Genomic DNA, 23,693 nt, shown 5'->3' with positions numbered 1-23,693 from the left:
GATATAAGAATTACTTCTATCAAATCTACAACTCTAAGGGTAGACCAGTCAATTCTCACAGGTATAATGTCTGTGAATTTTGGATAATTATGTGCATAACTGAAAATGCCTTTTCACAGTGTGTTTAGAATAATCCATTAGAAACAAGCCTGTAGCTATTCAAGTACTATGTTGCATTCAAGTGTAGTGAATTTCTGATCTAGTAACTTAGCTCTTCAGAGTGGCTGAGTGCATTGCTTCATCATTGGCGTTACGCGCTCACTGACTGAGGCTTGTAATGCTTTTTAGTCTTTCTCACTGCCCCCCCTGCCAAGAGGCACACAGTGTAGTGACTTGTGGGGAAACTAAAATGAAACTGTTCTAGTTTATGCAGTCTTCTAGGTTTGAACATCTTGTCACTGCTCAAATATGAAAGTATAGAAATCTTACTAAACATCTTCTGCAACAGTTACTCATTTTCCTTCACAAGGTATAATAACTTTTGGAATAAGCAGCTTTTGAACTGTTTTTGCTAAAGACTCAGTACAGTGAAGTCTGAAATCCTGAATTTGCTGAAATTCTGTGCACGCACATTCATGTGTGTTCTGGTACCAGCTCTCAAGTTCAGCAGCTATATTTAGAGCACTTTTCAGATTTGTTGAAAACAAAACAAAGTAGCAGTACTTCTGAATATAGGAAAGAAGCTAGGAATCAACCAAGCATGCTATAATAGCTTTCTTTCAGCTGGAACACGAAGATCTGTCTGCCTGTTTTGGTAGCATAAATTAATGTTAACTAGGCCTGAATTTTAAAACAGTGAAGTATTCATAAGAAACCTATTTTCGAACTTGAATCTGTCTTGAAACAGGCCTCAGAGTTTCTCAGTACAGATCCTGAATAGCACAGAACTGATGAAACTTACTTATGTTTAGTGTAAGAAAATGTAGGCACTCCGTGTTTGTCAAGCTATTGGAACTGAAGTAGAAGAAAAGCACTGAAAGCCCATATAAAGGGACTAATTCCTTGTCTTTGTTTAAATAACAGGTATATTTTTTTAAAGAAAACCTTTTCTGTTTGCAGCCTATTTTAAGTTGATGCTTGACTCTCCTAACTAATAAAGTAGGACTGAAGTCTAAGATGGTTCATAACAAAGCTTTTAAAAGTAGGAAGCTTTGTCTTTCAAGCTTACAAAAAGTAGTATGCTCTTAGCTTCAGTCAGAGTTACCACCTTGTGAAATCTGATGTAGTAATTAACATCTGTTTTTATAGAAAATAAACCTTTCTCTACCTGTGTGACGTGTTTATAGAAACTTACATATTTAAGGCTTTTATGGAAGTGTTCTCTGAAGGACTTCTGACTAAAGGAGTTAAACTGACGGCTGCATGACACTTAATTTATTTTTTTTTAAGGTCTGCCAGTATAACTGTGATGTTTTGCCATCACAGATATATAACTGTGGTAGCATCTCATTATTTAAATAAGAATGTACCTCTTGCAGTGCATATAGAGAACAGAAATGCTCTTGACTGCATGAGAAGCACAAAAAATATCTAATTCGTGCAGTAGATGTTGCTGCCTTAAAAGGAGGAGTGGAGTACCAGCTGCTTGTTTGACCACTTTTCATAGTCACTGTTGCTTAAAAGACATGGTGTCTGCTTTGTTAATTCTAACTATATAAAATGTTTACTTAAATCCTTTCCTATTTTCATTAAAAGCCAACCATTCACTTTTTGGGTCAACTGAAATATTTCCAGTTTCACTTAAGCAATTAAATAAAATCATTTGAGGAAAGAATTTTGACATCCTAAAAAATTTTAGGACCGAGGATTGTAACTTTTCAATTCCCTGGACTCAAGATATACATGTATAATCTCTTCTTAAGACTGTTTATCTTTATTTTAGGTGAATCTGTGTCTGTTATTAAGCACACTGACCCTGTGCCTGATCCTCGTGCTGTAAACCAAGACAAGAAGAACATGCTTTTTTCTGTAAGTTATTTCTTTTGAAATTTTAAAAACTTTTGTAAAATAATGCTGAAGCTGACAAACAAAAACATGCAGAACTTCAGGTCTTCACCTAAAAGCTGTATGACCTTTGCTGTATTCTCTATATGCATCTGTATGTGTGTCTCCATGTAAATGGAACTAAATGAATTAAAAATTAGAAGGAACTTAGATTAAAAGCTGTCCTCAGGGAAAATGTTTGTTGAAACCAATTTATATGACAAAACTGATTTTTTTGTTCTTCATGAGAAAGTCTTGAAGGCTGGAGCACACACTCTAATTTTAAAGTGCTTCTACGTTACTTTTCTAAGGTAAAGTTCTTAAGAGTGATAAGAATGCCCACACAAATTGTGATATTGTGTGGCTAAAATTGAGAACTAGCTTTCTATATAGGAATGAAGCAGTTTATTCAAATTTGGTTAAAGGAAGCACTGAATGCCTTTCAGGTTACAAAATAATTCTCTTACTGTTAATAGGCTCCTTCTAGAAAAATCTAACTGTTCTTTCTCATGTTAAGTATGTTCACACAGGGAGCCCCACAGAACACATCTGTTACTCATAGTAAATAACATGAAATTTGGCAAAATACAATCCTAATAAAGGAAAAACACACTTCAAGATTCCAGTTGAAATACATCCTGCGTACTCAGCAGCTGAGTTTGACTATGCTGCTTATAATAGATCAATACTGATTCATTTTGAGCCCACTGTGTAAGCAGAAATTGTACACTGGAGTATTCTCTTACAGATACTGGGGGAATGTCATTCATTCTCTTCCTCTTCTGCTTTTTCCGTATCCTAACTGAAACACAGTCTGGATTTCTGTAAGGTGGTTTTTGGTAAATTTAAAAACAAACAAAAAAACCCATCACTAAAGCCTGTTTATAGATTGACTACAATTTTTCTCTTCCCATTTCTTTATTTACACTAGGGTACTAATATTGCTGCTGGTAAAGCTATGGGAGTGGTTATTGCAACAGGAGTAAACACTGAAATTGGAAAAATTCGTGATGAAATGGTGGCTACTGAACAAGAGAGAACCCCGCTCCAACAGAAACTGGATGAGTTTGGAGAGCAGCTGTCTAAAGTCATCTCGCTTATCTGCATCGCTGTGTGGATAATAAACATTGGTCACTTCAATGATCCGGTTCATGGTGGCTCCTGGATTCGAGGTGCTATCTATTACTTTAAAATTGCTGTTGCTCTTGCTGTTGCTGCTATTCCTGAGGGTCTGCCTGCTGTCATTACCACCTGCTTGGCTCTTGGAACCCGGAGAATGGCCAAGAAAAACGCTATTGTTAGAAGTCTTCCCTCTGTGGAAACCTTGGGTTGCACCTCAGTTATTTGTTCTGACAAGACTGGTACTCTGACCACGAATCAGATGTCAGTCTGCAGGGTATGTTGAACTATCTTCTATTTTTCTTTTTCTCCTCAGCTACTCTGAATAGTCAGCATTGCTTGAATTCTTTTGATAGCAAGTCTTTTGGTTCTCATATCATCAAAATCTTGCTTTATTTTCCTAAGATAATCTTCCACTTCTAATTCAGTTTTCCACAGTGTAGTGTTTAAGACTTTTATCTCTTCCCTTATTTAGTCATGGCCAAAAATAGCTGTACCCACGCTTGATGGAAGAGAAAGTTGTTTGCAACCAGCTTTCCATTGACTTGTCTGTAAGCCATTCAGTCTACTAGTAATTATTTAGCATGATTTGTCCCCTATTTCAGAAAGGTAGGATAGTTACACTCTAGAAGCAGGATGTGTGCAAGTGTAAAACACTTGTCTCTTTAATTTAGCAAGATGACAATGATGGAGAAACTTAGCAATGAGGAAAAAGGTAGAAGATCTACTACAGTAACTTGGATAGTCTCAGGTATTTTCACTGCTGTGAGGGTTCCACCTTTATTTGGTTATCTTATCTTCAGCAGCTCTTACTGGTCTGATGTAAATCGCTGTAGTGTTTTCAGTGTGCAATGTTGTATGACTAATCTGGCAACTTGGAGGTGCAGTTGACCCTCTCACCAGCATTGCCAGGGGTCGTTGCCACTGTATGGTGTGTTTTTAAGTAAGCATAAGTTATGTGCCCTTCCTCCCTTCCCCCCAATATTATTTTTAGTGTTTATTAATTTGAGACTTTTCTAACCAGTCACTTAATATAATGCAAGTTCCCTTGCCAGTTCTCTGTGCTTGCCATATACTTGATAGTCTGTGTAGGAATTTTATGGAGAAAACATTAAGTTCTTCTGTTTAATAATTGTAGATGTTCAGTAGCGTAGCAACTCCTGACATCAAATGTTCAGAGTCATTACACTGGGTTAGAATTCCAAATGTGTAAATGTTGGGCACTACACACCAGTGGCAGCAGTTTGTAAGCCTTAAGCACTTTATTCTCATGTGATTGATGGTTTTTTCTTTCTAACTGGTGGTTGACTTGTTCTACTTCCTTAAGTATTGTAGTATTTATACCTAAGAGACACAAAGCAGCTGCTCATCAGTATTCCAGAGGAGGTTACTTGCAGTAGAGTTGCATAACTGCCCTAGTCTTTGCAGGGATTTTTTTTCATCATGCAGATTCTAAAAGCAGAAGGCTTCCTGGTTAACTCATCATTTAAGTTGTGTTTGTTTAAAAGCTCAGAATGCTGTGTCCTACGTTTAGAGGGCTAAATGTTTTAGATCTCGTGCAGTACAACTTAGTTGGTTCCTTGTTAACCTCTGACAGCTACAGAATAACCTTAATTGCAAGACATAGCAAAATCCTTACACCTATAAACAATACGCTTATTCTAGGTTTCACTCTGAGAGATTGCTTAGCTTTTTAAGAAGACTGGTTTACAATAGTAATTCCACTTGTAGTTCTAGTTTTTGTGTTAAGTAGTAACTCCTGAGTGTCCAAAGGAACCCTGTACTAAAACGTTTCAGTCAAATTATACTCCTTTAGGAGGATACTTGAGTGATTGTTTTAAGGTCCTCCTGATGTGTATCCCTCTGATAATGCACTTATTCTGCTTTGTGGGCTTTTAATTTATCAGCTTGGCTAGCTTTTTGATTTTTTTTTTTTTCTTTTTCTAAAAGCACTAATGTCTCAAGACATCAGTGCAGATCAGTTGCAGAACAACTAATTATTAGACTCTATTTTGAAGGTGCTTGCCTAAAGCATGAGGCAGCGCAATGAGGGGGAAGTAAGACGTTGCTGAACTGTGGTATGGCAAAATGGTTTATACTGCCCAATGGGTGAGAAGTTCTATTAAGATAAAATTTCTCACTAATTGATAGTATTTTCTTCTCTACTACCACTCCAGCAAGTCATAAGTTTATGACAGCTTCAGGCACTGTGTTTATCTCCATCTTCCCAGATGTGGTTCTGCCTGCAGCTCTCCTAGAGAGGAAACAGAAACAAAGGGAAGTCTGAGGTGCAGGTGTCTTACAGGGTACAACTGCATCCTTCAGACTGATGTCTTTATTTGAAAATAACATTTCAGCCTGTGTTAGAAGGGCACTTGAGCTGTCTGGTTTTAAGCTACTTTACTGGATGGTAAAGTGACTGAAAACTGGAAAACCAGGACAGGAAACACTTTCACTTAGCGGCTGGTATTAAGGGAAACTGGCCGTAGTCTGGCTCTTGTCTAAAACCTTGCCTCTTAGATCTAGAAGCTTTTGTTTGTAGTTTGGCAAGAATTGTCAGTTTCCAAGCTGCCCCATGCTGCTTTTGATGGGAACTGCTGTCTCAAAAAGACACATGAGAATTAATTTACAAGTCTGAAGCCTAGGAAGAGCTTGGGTATAGTCAAGATTGTCAAGTGCACGTGTGAGTAGTCTTCACAACTGAAGTTAAGTATACATAGTTTATGTGGGTTTGGGTTTGGTTTTTTTTTTCAACTCTTTGGTGTACTTGTGCCACAATTCAGTTTTCAAATGAAACCTGTTAAGCAGAAGTGCTGTTTTCTGTACTTCGTGCTTCAGTATAGGGAGCTGTTCAAACATATATGGGATCGAAGTGCAGAGTATTGTATCTGGTTTTGTCTAGTTTGTTTATTCAAGCTGAACTTACCTCTTGTACCTGCTTGCTTAAGGCTTGTTTAAATTTCTTGCATTAATTATTGTTCAAAGGTGGTAACACTTCTAACTCTATTTTCAGATGTTTATCCTGGACAGAGTAGAAGGAGATAGCTGTTCTCTGAATGAATTTACTGTGACTGGTTCAACCTATGCTCCCATGGGAGAAGTGTAAGTGTTCTGTTGAAGTTAAATATTTGTCTGTTTATGCACTGACTATTACCATGGGCTTGAAAAGTGATGCGTGTCATATTCAATATTGATAATAAATGAAAGCTCAACCAGTGAGAATGTACACTGAAGGGTTAGCGGGGAAAGTAATTAACAGTAAAAGGAAGTTAAATTCTAGACAAGTAAACCTTCATTAAACTTGCTTAATACAGTCTCCAACATTGCAGTGTTCCTTTGATAATCTACAAATAAACTGGGGGTAGGTTGAGAGGATTTATTTTACTGGAATCTTAGTTGATTGAGATTAGATATTGCAGTGCTTCAAAATGAGGTTTGCTTTTTTATTTTAAAAAACCTGCATGAGTCTCAACAGATGAGCCTCTGTTAATCTGTAAGCTCAATGTTTCCAATTCCCCTGCCTCTGAGAAGGTAGGAGACTTCTAAAGCATCTTACTAATGCGTTGGAGTTAAATTCCTAAACTTACTGTAAATTCCTATCCCCTTCCCTCAGTAGTTTATTTGACTCAGTGCATCTCTATTTGAATAGATGTGTGTGTTTGTGTCAGTGTTTGGAATTTGAGCTGGTGTTAAACCCACTCCTTTAGGAAAGGAAGGATATGTTTGGTTTACTTTATCAGTTGCAAGTCTCTACTAGTGGGATAGGTGGTTCATCCTGACAACTTCAGGAATTTTTAGGGCTCTGCTTCTAGGAGAGCCTCTTCTTCCTGAATTGTTGCAGCTCCTTTTACTTGGCCAGTCTTTTATGTGTTCTTAATCTTATCACTTCACTTTTACTTGCAGAATGGAATTCTACTATGTATGTAGTAGAGTTAAGATTCAATTATTGTAAACATCTCAACCCTGTGAAGTTTCACATGTGTGCCTCTGACTCCATGAAATCTTCACTGATCTCAATAGTGATTATCTCAGTTTAATTTTCATAGCAGTTAAGACCGTGGTGTTCTCAGCAGCTGGGAAAGCTTAATTCCCCAATTCTCTTTTGTTTCAAAGCTAATTGCTGTCAAAAGCTTACACTTTCATTTCAAGAGGCTGCATTTACTTAGGCAAGGTGACATTCTAGATCTTGTAAAGCATCTAGCTATTATGCTTTAGCTGGTCTCACAAGAGGTCTAGATAAACAGAATAATAAAATCCAGTGTGATGACAGATGTCGAGTGTAATAGGACAGCCATCAGTGTATGTTTATGTTCCATTTTCACTTGCTGAAATTGGGGAAATGTGCCCAAGCATGTTAATAGCACTGCATTCACATACGTAAAGAACATTCTGTGAAAGGGAAATTACCCCAGAAAGGCTGTTATTGGAGCATAAGGAAACAAATAGCTAAATTCTCAAACCTTTAGGGCAGATTTAGTTCTGCGTTTATGGACAGCTTTTTTAAAATCAGTGGCTTTGTAAGGATTTTAAGGGAAGTGACTGACTTCACCTTGGACTGCAGACTGTCACTGAAAACACAGTTTGGTGGTGACCTTAAGAGGCAGTGTAGTCCATTGCACTGCCCCAGAGCAGGACTGTTGTGATGTGTGACCCATTCCTGACAGATGCTTTTGTTGTACTTAACTTCAGATGCTGGTGTCCTCCACAGCTCTGTAGGCAGCCTACTCTATTTCATAACCATTAAGTGGTTTTGCAATAAATCAGTATTTTTTTCACTTACTCTTAAAAGTATTTGATACATAACTTTCCACTAAAATGCGTTCAGAATATAAATTTATAGATACTTCATACTGAAAAACTAAAATTTCATCCTGACTGATTTCCCAGAGATGTTAGGAGATTGTCAAACAGTTTGGAGTAGTTTTGTTGGGTCTTGGCACATGTAGTGTGCATGCTTACTTGTAAACTGGGAGCATAAAACTAACAGTAATTTAGAACTGTGTCAAAAGCTAGCAGACAGCACTTGACCTTCAAATGAGTTCATCTTTAGCTAATCAAAAAGCCTGAAGTTTGAAGAAAAAACCAAAACAACAACAAAAAAACCCCCCCCCACAAAACATCTTATCCAGAACTGACCCCTGCAACTTACACTCCATTTGCACTTGCCATTCTTCAGAAGTTGTTGATAAGGAACACACAGGCAAGGGGGAAAAAAACCCCTCTGGTATAAAAGTTAGGAATATTCAAATAAGCCTGTTTTCTTAAAGTTCAGCACAGGTGAAAGCAGGAAGATTAGCTGTGATAAATGAGGTGACAAACCGAGAGGTGCTGGGGAATTTGAAGAGTTGAGAGTTTAAAGCCACTGCTTACGGCTGTAGAATTAAATGCAAAATGAAACTTTAAAAACATACTTGTTTTTTCAAGATGCATTTTGTTCACATGCTGTGTTATACAACACTGGGATTTGTTTGCAGTGCTACCACAGACTGAACAAAAGCTTACATAATTGGAGACGTCATAGTCTAGGTTATGAATTCTTACAGAGAAGTGATCCACGTCTTTCTACCACCAGAACTTTTTTCCCTTCTTGAGAGCTTTAATGAAAGGTGTTAGATATGAGTTATGTTGTGCTAATTTTGGTAGGGGGGGAAATAACAGTATTGAACACTGACTGACTGGGTTCTTTTATGCTTACCCTACAAGTATGCTAATGTTCCAGAAAATGAATTCATTTACTAACTATTTCCAAATGTGAAAGCAAAGAAATGGCTTCTTATTTGTGATGTCTAAATGGTGCATTACTGCAGGAAAATGTACCTTCCCTGTTTCTAAAGACTACAGATATTCTTCATTAAGTGTATAGGAGTACTAGAAAAAGAATATTTCTTTTCTGGTGGAATATATATTATGAAATGACTTAGCTCTTAGTTGGTTTAGGAGGTTCACATATAGTACAGATTTATTTTTAGGAATTAAAAAGGCCAAATCTACTTTCATGCGTGGCAGTAAATCTGCAGCATATGCAGTAAGGCTGAGGAAGCTGAACTCTGAAGGTATCCACCAACTATCCCTTTCCTACTTGAAACTCCCTTCCAAGTCCTACGCACAGTCTAATACTGCTCTTGTTTGCCTCTTCACTGAGCTCTTCTCTTTTACATTGCTGTATGATTATCACCAGAGGAAGTAAGATTTTGTACTTCAGGCAGTGTTTTCATGGATAATCATGTCATTCTGTTTGTGACTCTTTGATCTAAACTTCAGAACTCGCCTTTATCAAACCTTCTCAACAATTTCTGGTTCTGTAGTTCCAAGTTCATAACTAATAAGCATTGTACTAAATGGAAATACAGTAAAGGGATTAAAGAAGGGGAAAAGATGAGATGCTAATACTAAATAACTAACTTAAATCTCCCCATTTTCTTCCTTTGGAAAGGCATAAAGATGACAAACTTATTAAATGTAGCCAGTATGATGGCCTTGTGGAACTTGCAACGATCTGTGCGCTCTGTAATGATTCCTCTTTGGATTACAATGAAGTAAGTACATATCCTAGAACAGAGCAGAGTGTGAGAATGAGGGGAAATGTTTGTTCTCAACTGTCTGTGTAGTACCTTTCAGTGGTAAATCCCTCTCTAGTCAAGGGGGAGAGTATTTAGGTCCTCTTAAGTATTAATTCTGGGAATTACTTGTTTGTTGAACACTGAGAAAACGAAAGCCAGGCAGCAAGTGCAATCTGGAACTTAGAGATCTCCTGGTGTGTAGAATACGCTGCTACTTTCTTGCTTTGCCTTGCTTAAGATAGCTGCATCTCATAATGACTTAAATGCTTGGTGATAAAATACTGACACCTTTCTCTGCTGGTCTTAAGAGTAAAGGTTGAAATTTCCTACAAATCATCCTCTTCCAAGCTGCTTTTTAAAAGTAGTTTTGCTTGTTTCATAAGCCATGGTAAGTCTTGTTAAGCTTTTTTTTTCCATGATGAAACTTGAGCTTTTGTCTCTAGTAAAGTTCTAGGTGAGATTTAAAATAAACTCCTGTGTTTTTTGTTTGCTTTGTGTTAACTAAAGGCTAAGGGAGTATATGAAAAAGTTGGTGAAGCCACAGAAACAGCACTTACCTGTCTGGTTGAAAAGATGAATGTATTTGACACGGACTTGAAAGGACTTTCTAGAATTGAACGTGCAAATGCTTGCAACTCGGTCAGTATTCCTTTGTCTGGAATTCATTAGGGAGTGAATTCTGTAGGATGTATTATCTAAATGCATTTTTATGCTATTGTTTTTTATAAGGTGATAAAACAACTCATGAAGAAAGAATTCACTCTGGAATTCTCGAGAGACAGAAAGTCTATGTCTGTCTATTGTACACCGAACAAACCAAGCCGCACATCCATGAGTAAGATGTTTGTTAAGGTCAGTTCCTCACTTGAAGAAAGTGTAGTTATTGAATGGCTGCAAAGGTAGCACAGTACTAAAAAATCATGGCAGAACTGACTGTAGCTTGAACATGAAGGGAGGATTCTGTAATGTGAGCAAATGTTGTAATGGAAAGGGATTTATTAAGCTAAATTTTATTTATTTATTTATTTTCCTGCTCTGCAGGGTGCTCCAGAAGGTGTAATTGACAGATGTACACATGTCCGTGTTGGAAATGCTAAAATACCATTAACCTCAGGGATTAAGCAGAAAATAATGTCTGTCATTAGAGAATGGGGAACTGGGAGAGATACGTTGCGTTGCTTGGCTCTGGCGACCCATGACAATCCACCCAGGAAAGAGGAAATGAATCTTGAGGACTCCTCAAATTTCATTAACTATGAGGTAAGTTTAGTAAAATATCATTTTAAGACTTCTTCTACCAAACTGGAGAATGGTGACTCTGTATGTTTGATTGTTTCTTGAGGAAGTTAGGTCTGAGAATTTTCTCTTTCTGGGTATTTTTGATGTCAGACACAAAAATTAGCCACATATGTAGAGGGAATGCTCAGTTTAGAAAGAGACTGTATGTGTCTTTGAAGAAACTGTTGTTGAATGCTGGTATACATGCTGCTGCTTGGGTAAAAGTGTAAGATGACATAAATTAAACAGCTGCAAATTATATTATTAGATGTATATACATAAGGTCCTCAGGATTATAACACGTTAAACTGTTCTCAGAGACAGACTCTAAAAAATATTCCAAAAATTGCATTGTGGTTTCGGCTTTAATGGTTTTCAGTTTGACATTGCTCAACTGCAGGACCTCTTTGGGGATTTTGTGCTCTGCTATTTTGTGCTCTGAGAGTCAAGTTCGCTTCCCTGCCTCCATCTTGTCAGCTGCAAAAGCTCCATCCCTGATTATCATCTTAGTTACTTTGTAATTTTCCAATGAAATCTGTATCTAGGATTTTTGGGGGGGTGGGGAATGACAACGCTTGCATGAGAGCTTTTGGCTTGTGCTCTGTGCTCCTGGCACTGATTACAAGAAAGACTTGACTGCTTGCAGGTTGCATTTGCAAGGCTGAACAACGAGAGCACATTTTAACTAACAAAACGAGTGCATTTGAAGCAAGGTATGTCTGGAAAGGTCAGATCCCATTTCAGAGTGTGGCCGTGCTCTGGGAATTAACTGTGTCCTCCCACATGCTCATCATGTAGGTGGTACCATGTAGCGTTATGATTCCAAAAGCATTAAATTCTTATTTACCTCCTCTTACTTGTTAATGTGTGTATAAATTAGTGACTTTTCCGTTCTCCTCCAGCTGTCTGAATTCCATGTCAGAGCCAAAGTGCTGTGAAGGCTTAGTTAGTGTGGTGAAACAGAACCTCTCTCAAGTAGCCCTTTCAGGAAAAAAAAAACCCTGACATAAGAGCGAGTATATCACTCATCACACACTGGTTTTGACCAAATGGCAGGATGATATAGGCCTCAGTGTCCTAATTGCTTAGTGTAGAACCACCAGATATTGTGCACAAGGAGTAAAAACAAAAAGCACTACGCTGAGAGATAGCAAGCATGCAAGCAAAATTGTTTTGTTAATGTTAAATGAGAAGTCTACAGGATCTTGCACTAAAACTTGGTGCTGTCTTCTTTCAGACCAACTTGACCTTTGTGGGCTGTGTGGGTATGCTGGATCCCCCAAGAATTGAAGTAGCTTCATCTATAAAGCTGTGCAAACAGGCTGGTATTAGAGTTATTATGATCACTGGTGATAACAAAGGCACAGCAGTAGCCATTTGCCGTCGCATCGGTATTTTTGTGGAAGATGAAGATGTTTCTACAAAAGCTTTTACTGGTCGTGAATTTGACGAACTCTCGCTTGCTGCCCAGAGAGATGCTTGCCACCATGCCCGTTGCTTTGCTCGTGTAGAGCCTTCCCACAAATCTAAAATTGTTGAGTTTCTTCAGTCTTTTGATGAGATTACAGCTATGGTAAGTAATTGAACTTTTACTTGGTTTGAAAGGCACACGCTGTGTTTAAACACAAATGATACCTTTTCAGAGTAATGCCTCATTCTGGAAAACACTTGCTTCCACATTTTCCTGAACTCAGAGCCTCAGAATAGTTTTGCACTTCAGTGATTTTTAAAGATTCAAAGCTATACCAGTACAAAATTATTTTCTGGTCCTGTATGTAAGTGCCTACCTTTTGGGGTTTGGGTTTTTTTTTTTAACTTAAATTCTTGTTTTAGACTGGTGATGGTGTCAATGATGCCCCTGCATTGAAGAAAGCAGAAATTGGAATTGCTATGGGTTCTGGTACTGCAGTGGCTAAAACTGCTTCTGAAATGGTTCTAGCAGATGACAATTTCTCAACTATTGTAGCTGCTGTGGAAGAAGGACGTGCAATTTATAACAACATGAAACAGTTCATCCGTTACTTGATCTCCTCCAATGTTGGAGAAGTTGTTTGGTAGGTCTAAAATGTTTTTGGTTTTGTTTTTCTTCTGTGAACTAGAGTAGTGATGATGGAGTCTTTAGTTATTTATTTACTTCCAGTATTTCTCACTAAAACCAGAGAAACAGGTTCTCCAGGTAATTGATTGTTGTGATTGTGTGGAACTCAGCATACTTCTAGCCTAGTCTTTGCTGGAGAATTTTGGCATACTGCAAAAGATTCACACTGCATTGCATGTAATATTCTAGGTCAGTAGGTGGCTGAATGCTTTACAATTATTTCTATGATTGGAATAATTTTCTAGAATAGGAAAATAAAAACCTAAATCAAATATTACAAGATCTCATATTTCAGATGACTTAGTCGCAGACGTAACTTAGATGTTTGTTTAACCTCGAGTTACAGAAGAACGTTTCTTCTGTGTCTTTGGAAGGAATGGTGACCAATGCCACAGAATGCATTTCTGGTAACAGAATGTCAGTATTGATCTCCTAACAGTTGCTTATATCAAAGCATATTTTCTCCCAGAGTGGAATATAACACAGCAATTGTCTTGCCTTGTTTCTTGTAACCCTTAAAGCTGTCGTTCCTGTGGTTCTTGCCGCAGCCTCGTTTCTGTTCTGTTTATCACATGAGCTTGGAGCCATGGAAGTTACATGCTCGTTGAATTTTTGCAGGGACGAGCAGTAATCTAGCTCGATGAAGCTCAGTTATTTCAGCTAAAATGCTATGAAGTTTTAGTGTGTTTTAGAAAGTGGCCTGCAGGCCTTTATGCATGTGTATATGTTTATTTACCTATACAGACAAGTAGAGTGGGGGAAAAAACATGGTGAAAGCAGAAACTCTTCAATTCCTGAAGTTACCAAAAGACAACAATGCTTCGAAGCTTACATGCCACTGGTTAGAAATGTTTGCTCTTGGATGTATTTTTAGTTCTCTGAATGTGAATATTCACCTTGTGATATTAAATGGATAACTCTGTGTGAGAGAAAAGAAATGATGCTACAGGCTTAGGCATTAAAAGGTCTTATTTACATGCACAAGAATAAGCTTATAATTGGTGGGGTTTGTTTTTATAGCATCTTCCTGACTGCTGCCCTGGGTTTTCCTGAAGCTCTAATTCCTGTCCAACTGTTATGGGTAAACCTGGTGACGGATGGTCTGCCTGCTACTGCTCTGGGCTTTAATCCTCCTGATCTTGATATCATGAATAAGCCACCACGCAACCCTAAAGAGCCTCTGATCAGCGGATGGCTCTTCTTCCGTTACCTTGCTATTGGATGTAAGTAGTAATAGCTTTTTCTTTTAAAGTAAACTTAAGTAATTTTTTGAGATCCACTTGAAAACAGTTTGCTAATCTCCTTGTATGCTGAAACCTGGAAAGCTAGCAATAGATGTTCTGTGGAACTGGTGTTATTCCTTTATTTTGTTTTGAGATTCACACTTTGTTTTGCACATTTGCAGGCAGTGCTGTGATAGGGACAGTAAAGTTGGGATTTCCCCCCTCCTCATTAGTAGCAACTGAGGTACCAAAAACCCTAGTTGCATAACATCAGTATGACATTCACCACTTCTTCAGAATCTTGTGACAACTAGGAAACCATAAGAATTTTTGTAACTGCCATACTGGATTAGACTTTCAAAATTGTTTGATAGTGGATGGTGTTACAGTCCTCAAAAGAGCTGAACTTAGGGCTGAGTCTGACCTCAGTTCTCAAGAAGCCACCTGATTGACTTCTCCCATTTGACTCATTCCAGGCTGAAATACTTTCAGCTCAAAGCACTGAGACAGATTTTTACTAGACAGTAAAAAAACTAGACAAAAAAAACTAGACAGTTATTTCTCCACGCAGTAACTGTCAGCCTTAGGAAGACAGGCATGTTGTGAGGTTGGGAGTGAAGAGCTAAGACCAGCCACACACCTGCATTAGCTGTTGAGGTTGTACATAGAACTACTTCTGTATCTGAAGTGACACTGCCATGTATCTAACCTGCCACTTTCATGCCTAAGTTTCTTTCCTTTTTTTACAGTACCACAGGTCTTGAGGTGGAAGTTCAAGTGTGGGAAGCAAGATCTTCCTGTGCATACAGTTCACACCACTTTGTTTTCTTTAAGGTTATGTTGGTGCTGCCACAGTGGGTGCTGCTGCTTGGTGGTTTATCGCTGCTGATGGTGGTCCAAGAGTTTCCTTTTATCAGCTGGTATTTGCTCAGTTTAATATTTTTGGGGGGAGAGAGGGAGGTACATGCTTCTTTCATATTGTTACTTGAAGTGACTGTAGAAAAACAGTAGGTTACAGAAATTTATATAATGAGATGTTTTCACATTCGTTACTGTAAAACCTGATCATTATTAATTAGTCTTATTACTAAAGCTCAAAGGAGGGATACCTGAGCTTCTAAACAATTTGAAGGACTAATTGTTGTCTTACAGGTCAAAGACTAATGGGGATTTTTCTAAAGCTGGAAAAAATTTAAAACCAGTGCTTATAGGAGTTATTAGAAAGCTTTGTTTTCGTAATACTTGTTGCTTATTTCATAACTGCCTGTTTTACATTTTAAAAGTTAACAAGCTCTGGAAGTGAGTTCACATTGTTCTGTTCTAGAGCCATTTTCTGCAGTGCAAAGAGGACAATCCAGACTTCTCTGGTGTGGACTGTGTGGTTTTTGAGTCTCCATATCCAATGACAATGGCTCTTTCTGTACTTGTCACCATAGAGATGTGCAATGCTCTCAACAGGTTTGTACATCCAAACAGGGAAGCAAAGTTTCTGTGTCTCTGAGCCAAAATCCTGCCTTTTGTGCAATTTGATTCTTAGTGCATGGACAGCTCAACTAATGAAGAATGAGTCGTATTTCCTTTCTGAATCCTGGTAGTGCAAACAAAACTCTCGTAGATAACATTTGAGATCTCTCATCATAAGGTATATTTTTAAGTCTGCCAAATCACTCTGGTATTTTACTAAGCATGAGCAATTGAAATATTTTCCATTATTTCTAATCTAAGCTTAATCAATCAGATTATCCCTCCTATGTTGGTATAAAGTGATATCAAGGAGAACTAAAATAAGAATGCTGAAGATATGGAAAATAATTTTTCCTGCCCTAAGGGAGTATGGCTTTGGCCAATTAATATTAGATTATAAATGGAAACTACTAAATAGCACAATGTCAAGGGTATTTTTCTTCAAATAGCTTAGAGGTCAGTTAATTTAAAAACAAATAAGCTTTAAATACAAGTGTACTGCAGTAGTCCTACATAGTGAGATACTGTTCTATATAGGATGTTCTAGATCTCAGCCTCTTCTGCAGCGTAGCCTAAATGCAGGTTCAGTCTGAAGAGCAGAATTAAAAGAGGCATTAAGAAGGTGCAATTATTTAACCCTCTGTATATCCAGTCTTTAAGTGAACTTCAGAAGAAGCAGGTGCACTAGGTCCCCAGGCAGACAAGAGACTGGGGAGGATTCTGTCTTACACTGCCATGCCCAGCTTTCCCTTCCACCTCCCATGGAGAGGATGTCAGGGTCTTAGCAAAAACTAGATCAGGAATGAGCAGAACACACAAAAGCTTTCAAAAATAAATGTGAGGCTGAACTGTGACTGCTGTGCTAAGCAGACTTCCAAGGTAGTTTAAAGTTGCAGCCTGGATATAAACTATATCTTGGTATCTCTCTTTCCTTCATGGCTGGGATAACTGTGCCTTGCCATGCTGCTTTTCTTTCCAGCTAGTCTTCTGATTTATTGAATTTTCTATCAGTGTCTTACGTACACGTATGTACCGTGTTTCTGTTGCAGTCTATCAGAAAATCAATCCTTGATGAGGATGCCCCCATGGGAAAATATCTGGCTGGTGGGCGCCATTTGCTTGTCCATGTCACTCCACTTCCTTATCCTTTATGTGGAACCGTTGCCAGTAAGTGCTCGTTACCTTACACCCATCCCTGCACGTGAAGATAGAGATGAAACTTGTCTGGAGCTTAAGGCAAGAGATGGAGGAGGAGAAAAGATGTAATGCTTGGCTTTTCTTTCAGATTATCTTCCAGATCACACCTTTGAATGTGACACAATGGCTGATGGTGTTGAAAATCTCACTACCTGTCATTCTGCTGGATGAAACACTTAAATATGTGGCCCGTAACTACCTGGAACCTGGTAAAGATAGTGTGCGGCCTGCCACCAAGCCGTGTTCTCTGTCAGCATGCACCGAAGGAGTTTCCTGGCCGTTTGTGTTCATTACTATGCCCTTGGTTATCTGGCTTTACAGCACAGACACTAACTTTAGTGATATGTTCTGGTCTTGACTGACATGGTGACAAGTTTTACATTCAAAGAAAAAGTTTAACTTAATTTTTTTATTGTTTAGAGCAACTGTCTATTTCTGCTGAATTTTCACATGAACATATTTGCCGGTGATGGAGGTTTCATAATCTAGATTTGGTTTTGGTTTTTTTTTTTGCTTTTTCTGACTTCAGTGGGGGCAATATATTCCTCTTTTATACACAGTTTAAGTGTCCATTGACATGTACAGAGAACTAACACTATTTTATGCAAATATTTTTTTGTAGATGAAAAGCATGTACAGTGTTCTGTTCAATAGTCTATTCACATGATGTAAAAAAGTACTTTTTTTTTTTGAGCAAGTGGACACTATCAAACTAAATTGGCAGCAGATTTTAGGGAATGAATGTGTGTTGTCTAAAACTAAAACAGCATGTAACTGTTTGTCTTCTGCATGATCATCCAAACTTAATTTGTCATAAAGTCAGGTTTTATTCATAAGCAGAACTTTCTGCACTGGGTAGAGAGTACTGCTACCTCAGTCAGGATTTCTTCTCGGTTTCACCTCTTCCCTCACTCTTGGTTCTTGACTGTCCTTGTTTACACCAGTTTCTGTATGAGGTATATGCCTAATCTTGCTCGTGCAGAAAATATCATTCCAGGTGCAGCCTGCTGGGGTTCTTCCATATTTTCAACATACATAGGGTTGTTTTTTTTAAGATTATTTATTTAAGTGTCTATTGTATTTTATTGTATCGGACCTTATTTTGCCAGTGTTGCCCATTATGCAGGGATAAGGAGGGCTACTTCTGTCTAATTAAATCCAAACCAAGCCTTTTTAACAAACACAATCTGGTTTAATTCCAAAAGAGAGTTTAAGTTGGTTTTTAATACCGTATTTACAGGTGTCAGATCCTTTCTTTTCTTTTTTTTTTCCTTTTTTTTTTTTTTTCCTTCCCCCTTTAAGATGAAAACTTATTAATAATGAGACCTGGAAAAATAACTTGCACTGCATAGCTAGAAATTGGATTTCCTACACTTAGGGCACTAATGATCAGTTGTATACATGGAGTTACTCTGCTGGCCTGTTGTTAGCCTGACTTGAAGTAACAAGCTCGTGTGTGTTTTTTTTTTTTTTTGTAAAATCTGTAAATAGCACATGACCAAATTGAACATATTGTATAGAACTATTTTTATTTTAATGTGGCACTAACCACCTTCATTATTACAGTAAATGTTAAAGCATGTTTTCAGATTCAGTCCTGTATCAACAATGTGTAAGTCATTAACAGTCCTAACTGTGGTGTTTTTCTCCAATGCCTTCCAACTTTCATCGACTAAAGTGAGTATTTCTCTTCCATTTCACCATGCCAGTGGTGACTTGCTGTAAAATAGCTGTATACATGTTGAAGAATAAATAGTAATTTCCTTCATTCCCATGCTGTGTTTTGTCAAACTCTGCTGTGCTACATTATTATCACCACTTTAGACTCTTTGTTTTGTGGTCTGAAGCTCAAATTACTGATTCCAAAGGCAAAGCACTTGCTTTTGGTTTAGTGTATTTTAGGTCTTGTTTTATAGCACCCAGGGGCCTTAGAGCCCCAAGATCTTACAGCTTTTGGTCTTAAGTTTGAGATAAAATTGGACAGATCTGTAACTTAAGACAGTGACAGCTGTTCACATGAATGTTTAGTGTCCAAAACACTCTGGTACTTGTAGTCAGGTGCTGGTTTACTCCAAAGCTTTTTTTTTCCCTGCTCTGAGATAGGGAATGTCCCTCTGAGGTGACCACCCTTCCCTGGTCTCTGCTGTCTGCAGTGTTCAAAGCGCAGGCGCTCCTCTTTGTAAAAGTTTGTTTCCAGGGAGCAGAAACACTTTGTGCAGCGGTCATATGAAAAGACAAAAGAACAGTCTCAGCTTAACAGGATAGTCTTTGAAAATTGTACTGGGGTCAGTATGTCTTTGTCGAGGAGCAGGTGCTGTGTTATCTTGTGCTGGCTCAGGCTGTTAATAACCCAATTCAAACAGCTTTCTGATTCCTCGTAGAGGAAAGTGATAGTTAAAAGCTATGTTCTCTTGGTGCCAGCTGGGACCCAGTGAGCACAGATCATTCTCTAGGTTTCAGGCTTTCAAATATAGATGCTAACCTCAATACACAGATGCTATCTGAAATTCCTCTGCATTGTGAATTCTCACTGTTTATCTAGACTTTGACTTGTTTAAGTTGATGCTGAAGTGACCGAGGTAGGGGAGCTGGACCTGATGATGTAGTAAATGTGTTGCTGAGCCGTAAATATTTAAATCCTGTTGAATGCCCTCCCTCTTTAGTGTGGAAGAACCTGTCTGTGCCAAACTAAGGTTCTGCATACAGCAGAACCAGTGGCCAGCACCAGCCATTTGCTGTATCAATACATGAGCAATAGGAGACTTGTCCCTGTTTCTAACAGGCCGTGTCATTTAGGATTCCTTGAGATCAAAATTTGTACAAGTGTTTTATTTGTTGGAAACAAATAGTAGCAGGTTAGTTCTTTTTCCAGGACAGGAACACCACTGAATCTTCAAATGCTGGTTCTGCGTGAACCTGCAGAGCACCAAGTTGGTGGGCTTTTTAAAGCCAACTCAGTATCTGAGTGTCACCATCAATGACTCTGCTTCTTGTACAATCCTGTTCCTGTCTATTATACCAAATAATCCTGCTACACACCCCCTTCTGACCTGACTCTAAGAAGTTGAAGGGGAAAATGACTGTTGATATGTAGAATTCAGTCTTCAACAGCTTCTTTGTTGGATCTCTGTTGAAGATGAATCTCATGGCATGTGTCATGGATTTCAATACTGACATTGGAGAACTCGTATCAGATGTATTTAGGGCCTTGTGTTCCTTGGAGTTTGCCTTTGAAAGCTGGATGACCGGTGGGTAAATGCAGTGGCATTTATCCCTACAGACCCCTGAGGTTATGCAAACAGTCAGGTTTTGTAAGGTGCTCCTAAAGAGCCCAAGTAATCTTTATCTACCCTGTTTTTCTTTTGTTTCTCCCAATCTTGCTGTCCAAATTTTCCTGTAGAAATGGAGTGATAGGGTTCCCTGTGATCAGCACTTACTAATCTCAGGTTCAATGGCAGCTGTTATGCTTTCAGTACTTCTGTTTTCCAAGTGTTGCCACTACACAGTAAATACCAGCCTTGTGTGGTCTGGACTGGCCATGTTAAGACCTACTATGAGCTTCTTCCCAGGCAGTGAAGCATCCTGCCCCGAAATCACTGCGGCAAGCTTCCTCATGATCTTGGAACTGGAGTGCTGTGGATCTGGTCTTAACCCATCTCAGTTGAGTAGGCTGTGGGAGGTTGCTAGAGTGTGCTTGCTGGCGTTAGAATAGCATCAGGCAGCTGATAGCTTGGCTTGTCCATTAGAGAAATAGAGTGCAAGGTTAGTGATGCACTGCAAGAAAACGTGCTAGCTAAAATATTTATCCTCAGTTGTGTAGATCCTGCCTTTCTTGAGCTACCAGCCCTTTCATCTGGGGAGGCCAAGAAGAGAAGACTTCTGTTTAGAACAGATTTACTTGCCAACATCTCAGAATTGAAACCTCTCGCTTAATTTCTTTGTTCCCTACATGTTTCCTCTCTAGCTGTACTGGGGTTATCTGGGGATAGGAACAGGTAACTCCTATTGTACTGTGTTACCTCTGTGAATACATAAACAGAAGCACTTACTTAAGCAGAAATAACTCAAAGTTCCCCAGGCTTTATCTCCCACTCCATTTTTAGAAAATAACTTTCTACTTTTTTGGTTTCCCTTTTCTCTCCTCTCACTGAACATTTTCATCTCCGCTGTTTTTTGGATTCCTTAGTGTCCTCACATATTGCTACTTATTTTCTAGGGTGAGAGATTGATGAGTATTAAGCATGTGACCGATGCTACCTTAAGCTAGGAACACCAGGAAGGATATCAGCTTATCCTGGGAAACCAGTGGGGTTTGGTATGAGAGCAGCTCCTCCTGAATTCCATGTTCTGTAGCCTGGTCCAAATCAGAGCAAAGAAAATGGTCAGGCAGCTGCAGTCTTACGTCAAATATTTAGAGAGGGGGTTTTATCTTTGTGGTGCCTCAGGCTCTCTCCGCTTTCAAATGCGAGTGATTCAAAGTACTCTGTGAGCAACTCAACGAGCTGCTCCTTTTTGCTGGCATCCAAGCAATAAAAATAGTTCATACTTGGTTTCCCAAAATATTATTGCAAATAAATAAGTATGAAAGAGGCTGCAGAAAAATATATACTGGTCTGTCAAAATGCTATGATGAGGCTTATGTTTGTAGGGAGAGGATTTTGGAGAAGGCTAATGTTAAGAAAATGAGTTTTTAATCTGATGATAAAATGCAGTACAGCAGTCTTCTGTCCCTGTGCCAAGAACACAGCCCGTGCACAGAGTATACACGGTAAACAGCTTAAAGACGGTTGAATTTGCTGAGATGAAGGGAGGTAAAACTGATACAAAGTCGTCTGTCTCTTGCACCTGTCTTGTTTACTTTTTTGCACTTCTAACCATTAACTGTTTCCCTAATCTCTGCTAATTACATCCTTAATTACATTAATATGCATTTTCAAATCTTAGCAGGAGAACCTAAATTTTATAGTGTTGAAAGCAGTGTTTTGGAGAGCCACCATCAAGTTCTAGGGAATCAGAGTACACTGTTCCTCTCTCCTAGATGCAAGGCTTAACCTGACCCTGTATTTTAGGGGTAAAGTACAGTAGTAGCTTTATTGCGTTGTACTCTACCCTTTGCCTACGCATTAATCCGTGTAGTTTAATGACTTCTTCAAAGCTTTCTTCCTGCTTCCCAGAATAAGCTGCCTCACTTGGAAAAGGGACATTGTTAGGTCACTTCAGGGGCCAAACTTGCAATGTAATGCCTTGGTCAGAAAAGCATTCTTCAAAGTTCTTTAAAAATTGAGCTCAAACTGCGTAGTGTGGAACCTGAAAGTACAAATTACAAATCAGTGAGACTTGGCTATTGCTGCTGGTCAGGCAGAGAAAGGCAAAAGCTGTGTAAATATGTCTTAATTCTTTCTCACTGCGGTCTCCTGCAGGAGAAGTGCTGGCTTTGCTGATGACAGAGAGCTCTGCTGCCTGGAGGAGAGCTGAGCCCTGATCCAGAGGGTTCTGGGCTTTAAGAACAAAGTAACCTGAGAGTGTCCCTTCCACCACAGAGCAGCCAGTTATCAGACTTAACATTCTTTCTTCTGTCACTGTTGATCTTAGTCTTGCTCATCTAAAGATACTTTCATGAACTGATGCCTTTTCTTTCTTTCCTTTTCAGCAATACTGGAGTAATCGCTTCCTAAACAATTTTGCAGAAATGTAAGGTTGTTTTGTTGCGTGCATGTGTTTTTAGCAACACATCTACCAAAACTTCTGCATGTATCATGTGTAAAAGATTCTTTGCTTTCCCTAAAACAAAACTCATTGTGTTCTCTGTGGAAGAAACGTGTGGTACCATTAGGACTTCATTATACAGACGTACAAACGTGCAATATAGCTTACCGAATGGGAAACTCTCTCCAGGGAAGTTTGGTTTCTGTGCTGCACGGAGAAGAGTTTGTTTATCCTTGAACAAGAATTGTGGAGCTGTCAGCCAATTTTCCATATTTCTGTATGTAAAATGTCAGTTTATACAGTGTACAATATCAAAATAATGCATGCCTTTGGTTGTAGACGAATCTTTCTCTGTATTGTATCATCCAAACATACTACTCTCGAACAGCTTATGTACAATGCGATCCTATTTATAAAATTCATCGAGGAAAAAAAAAGATTACAGATGAATGTTAAGCCTCCAGTTCATAACTTTGGATTTTTTTTATCATGTGTGCAAATCGACCTCTTTTGCACTGTAATGTAACTTATTTAAATCTAAGGCAGTAAGACAGATGTTGGTGCAATACAAAATATTGTGATGCATTTATCTAAAAAGCAACAACCGACTTTTAGCCAGTTACCACAACTGCATGTATGATGACCTTTAGAAGTTGTAAATAAATTGTCTATTTACATGCTGACAGTAAGAAGCATCACACCTAGTTTCATTTGTATCGGGTAAATAAATTTATTCTACAATACATACTCTGCGTGTTATTTGATGCACTTTGTTTTCCGCAGGTACATGCGTACGTACTTCAGCGCTCTCTTATATTAAGGCCAGGATGACACTTACTAGCACCACCACCATTGCAGTCTTTCCTCCTAGAACTATGCAGATGCCAGCTGCTCTCCGGCAGTATTGACCTCCTCGCTGGTGTGATTTTTTTTTTCTCTGTCCAGGGGCTTGTGTGTGTGTTTAAGGGACACTGTCAAGTACTTTGATCACTCAGATTTTTTTAAAATGCTCCATTGTTTGTAAAATCCCTCTGAGAAACTTAAAAATAAACATTTCTTTCCCAA

The 23,693-nt window shown here is 38.6% G+C and overlaps 1 protein-coding gene across 1 annotated transcript; it reads left to right on the top strand.

Moving 5' to 3' along the window:
• The first annotated feature begins 6 nt into the window (after positions 1-6).
• On the top strand, positions 7-23,693 carry ATP2A2 (ATPase sarcoplasmic/endoplasmic reticulum Ca2+ transporting 2). The gene is made up of 16 exons (XM_010172699.2): positions 7-61; positions 1,883-1,968; positions 2,915-3,379; positions 6,116-6,204; positions 9,536-9,638; positions 10,170-10,301; positions 10,392-10,514; positions 10,704-10,922; positions 12,178-12,513; positions 12,774-12,994; positions 14,059-14,261; positions 15,096-15,181; positions 15,586-15,719; positions 16,775-16,892; positions 17,011-17,131; positions 22,573-23,693. Exons 2-16 carry the CDS (start codon positions 1,957-1,959, stop codon positions 22,584-22,586), a joined length of 2,376 nt encoding a protein of 791 aa, XP_010171001.1. The 5' UTR covers positions 7-61; positions 1,883-1,956; the 3' UTR covers positions 22,587-23,693.

The sequence above is a fragment of the Antrostomus carolinensis genome, unplaced genomic scaffold (genome assembly GCF_000700745.2).
Source record: "Antrostomus carolinensis isolate BGI_N321 unplaced genomic scaffold, ASM70074v2 scaffold20887, whole genome shotgun sequence".
Classification (NCBI taxonomy): Eukaryota; Metazoa; Chordata; class Aves; order Caprimulgiformes; family Caprimulgidae; genus Antrostomus; species Antrostomus carolinensis.
Note: the sequence above shows the minus strand (reverse complement) of the source record. Positions and strands in the feature narration are given on the sequence as shown.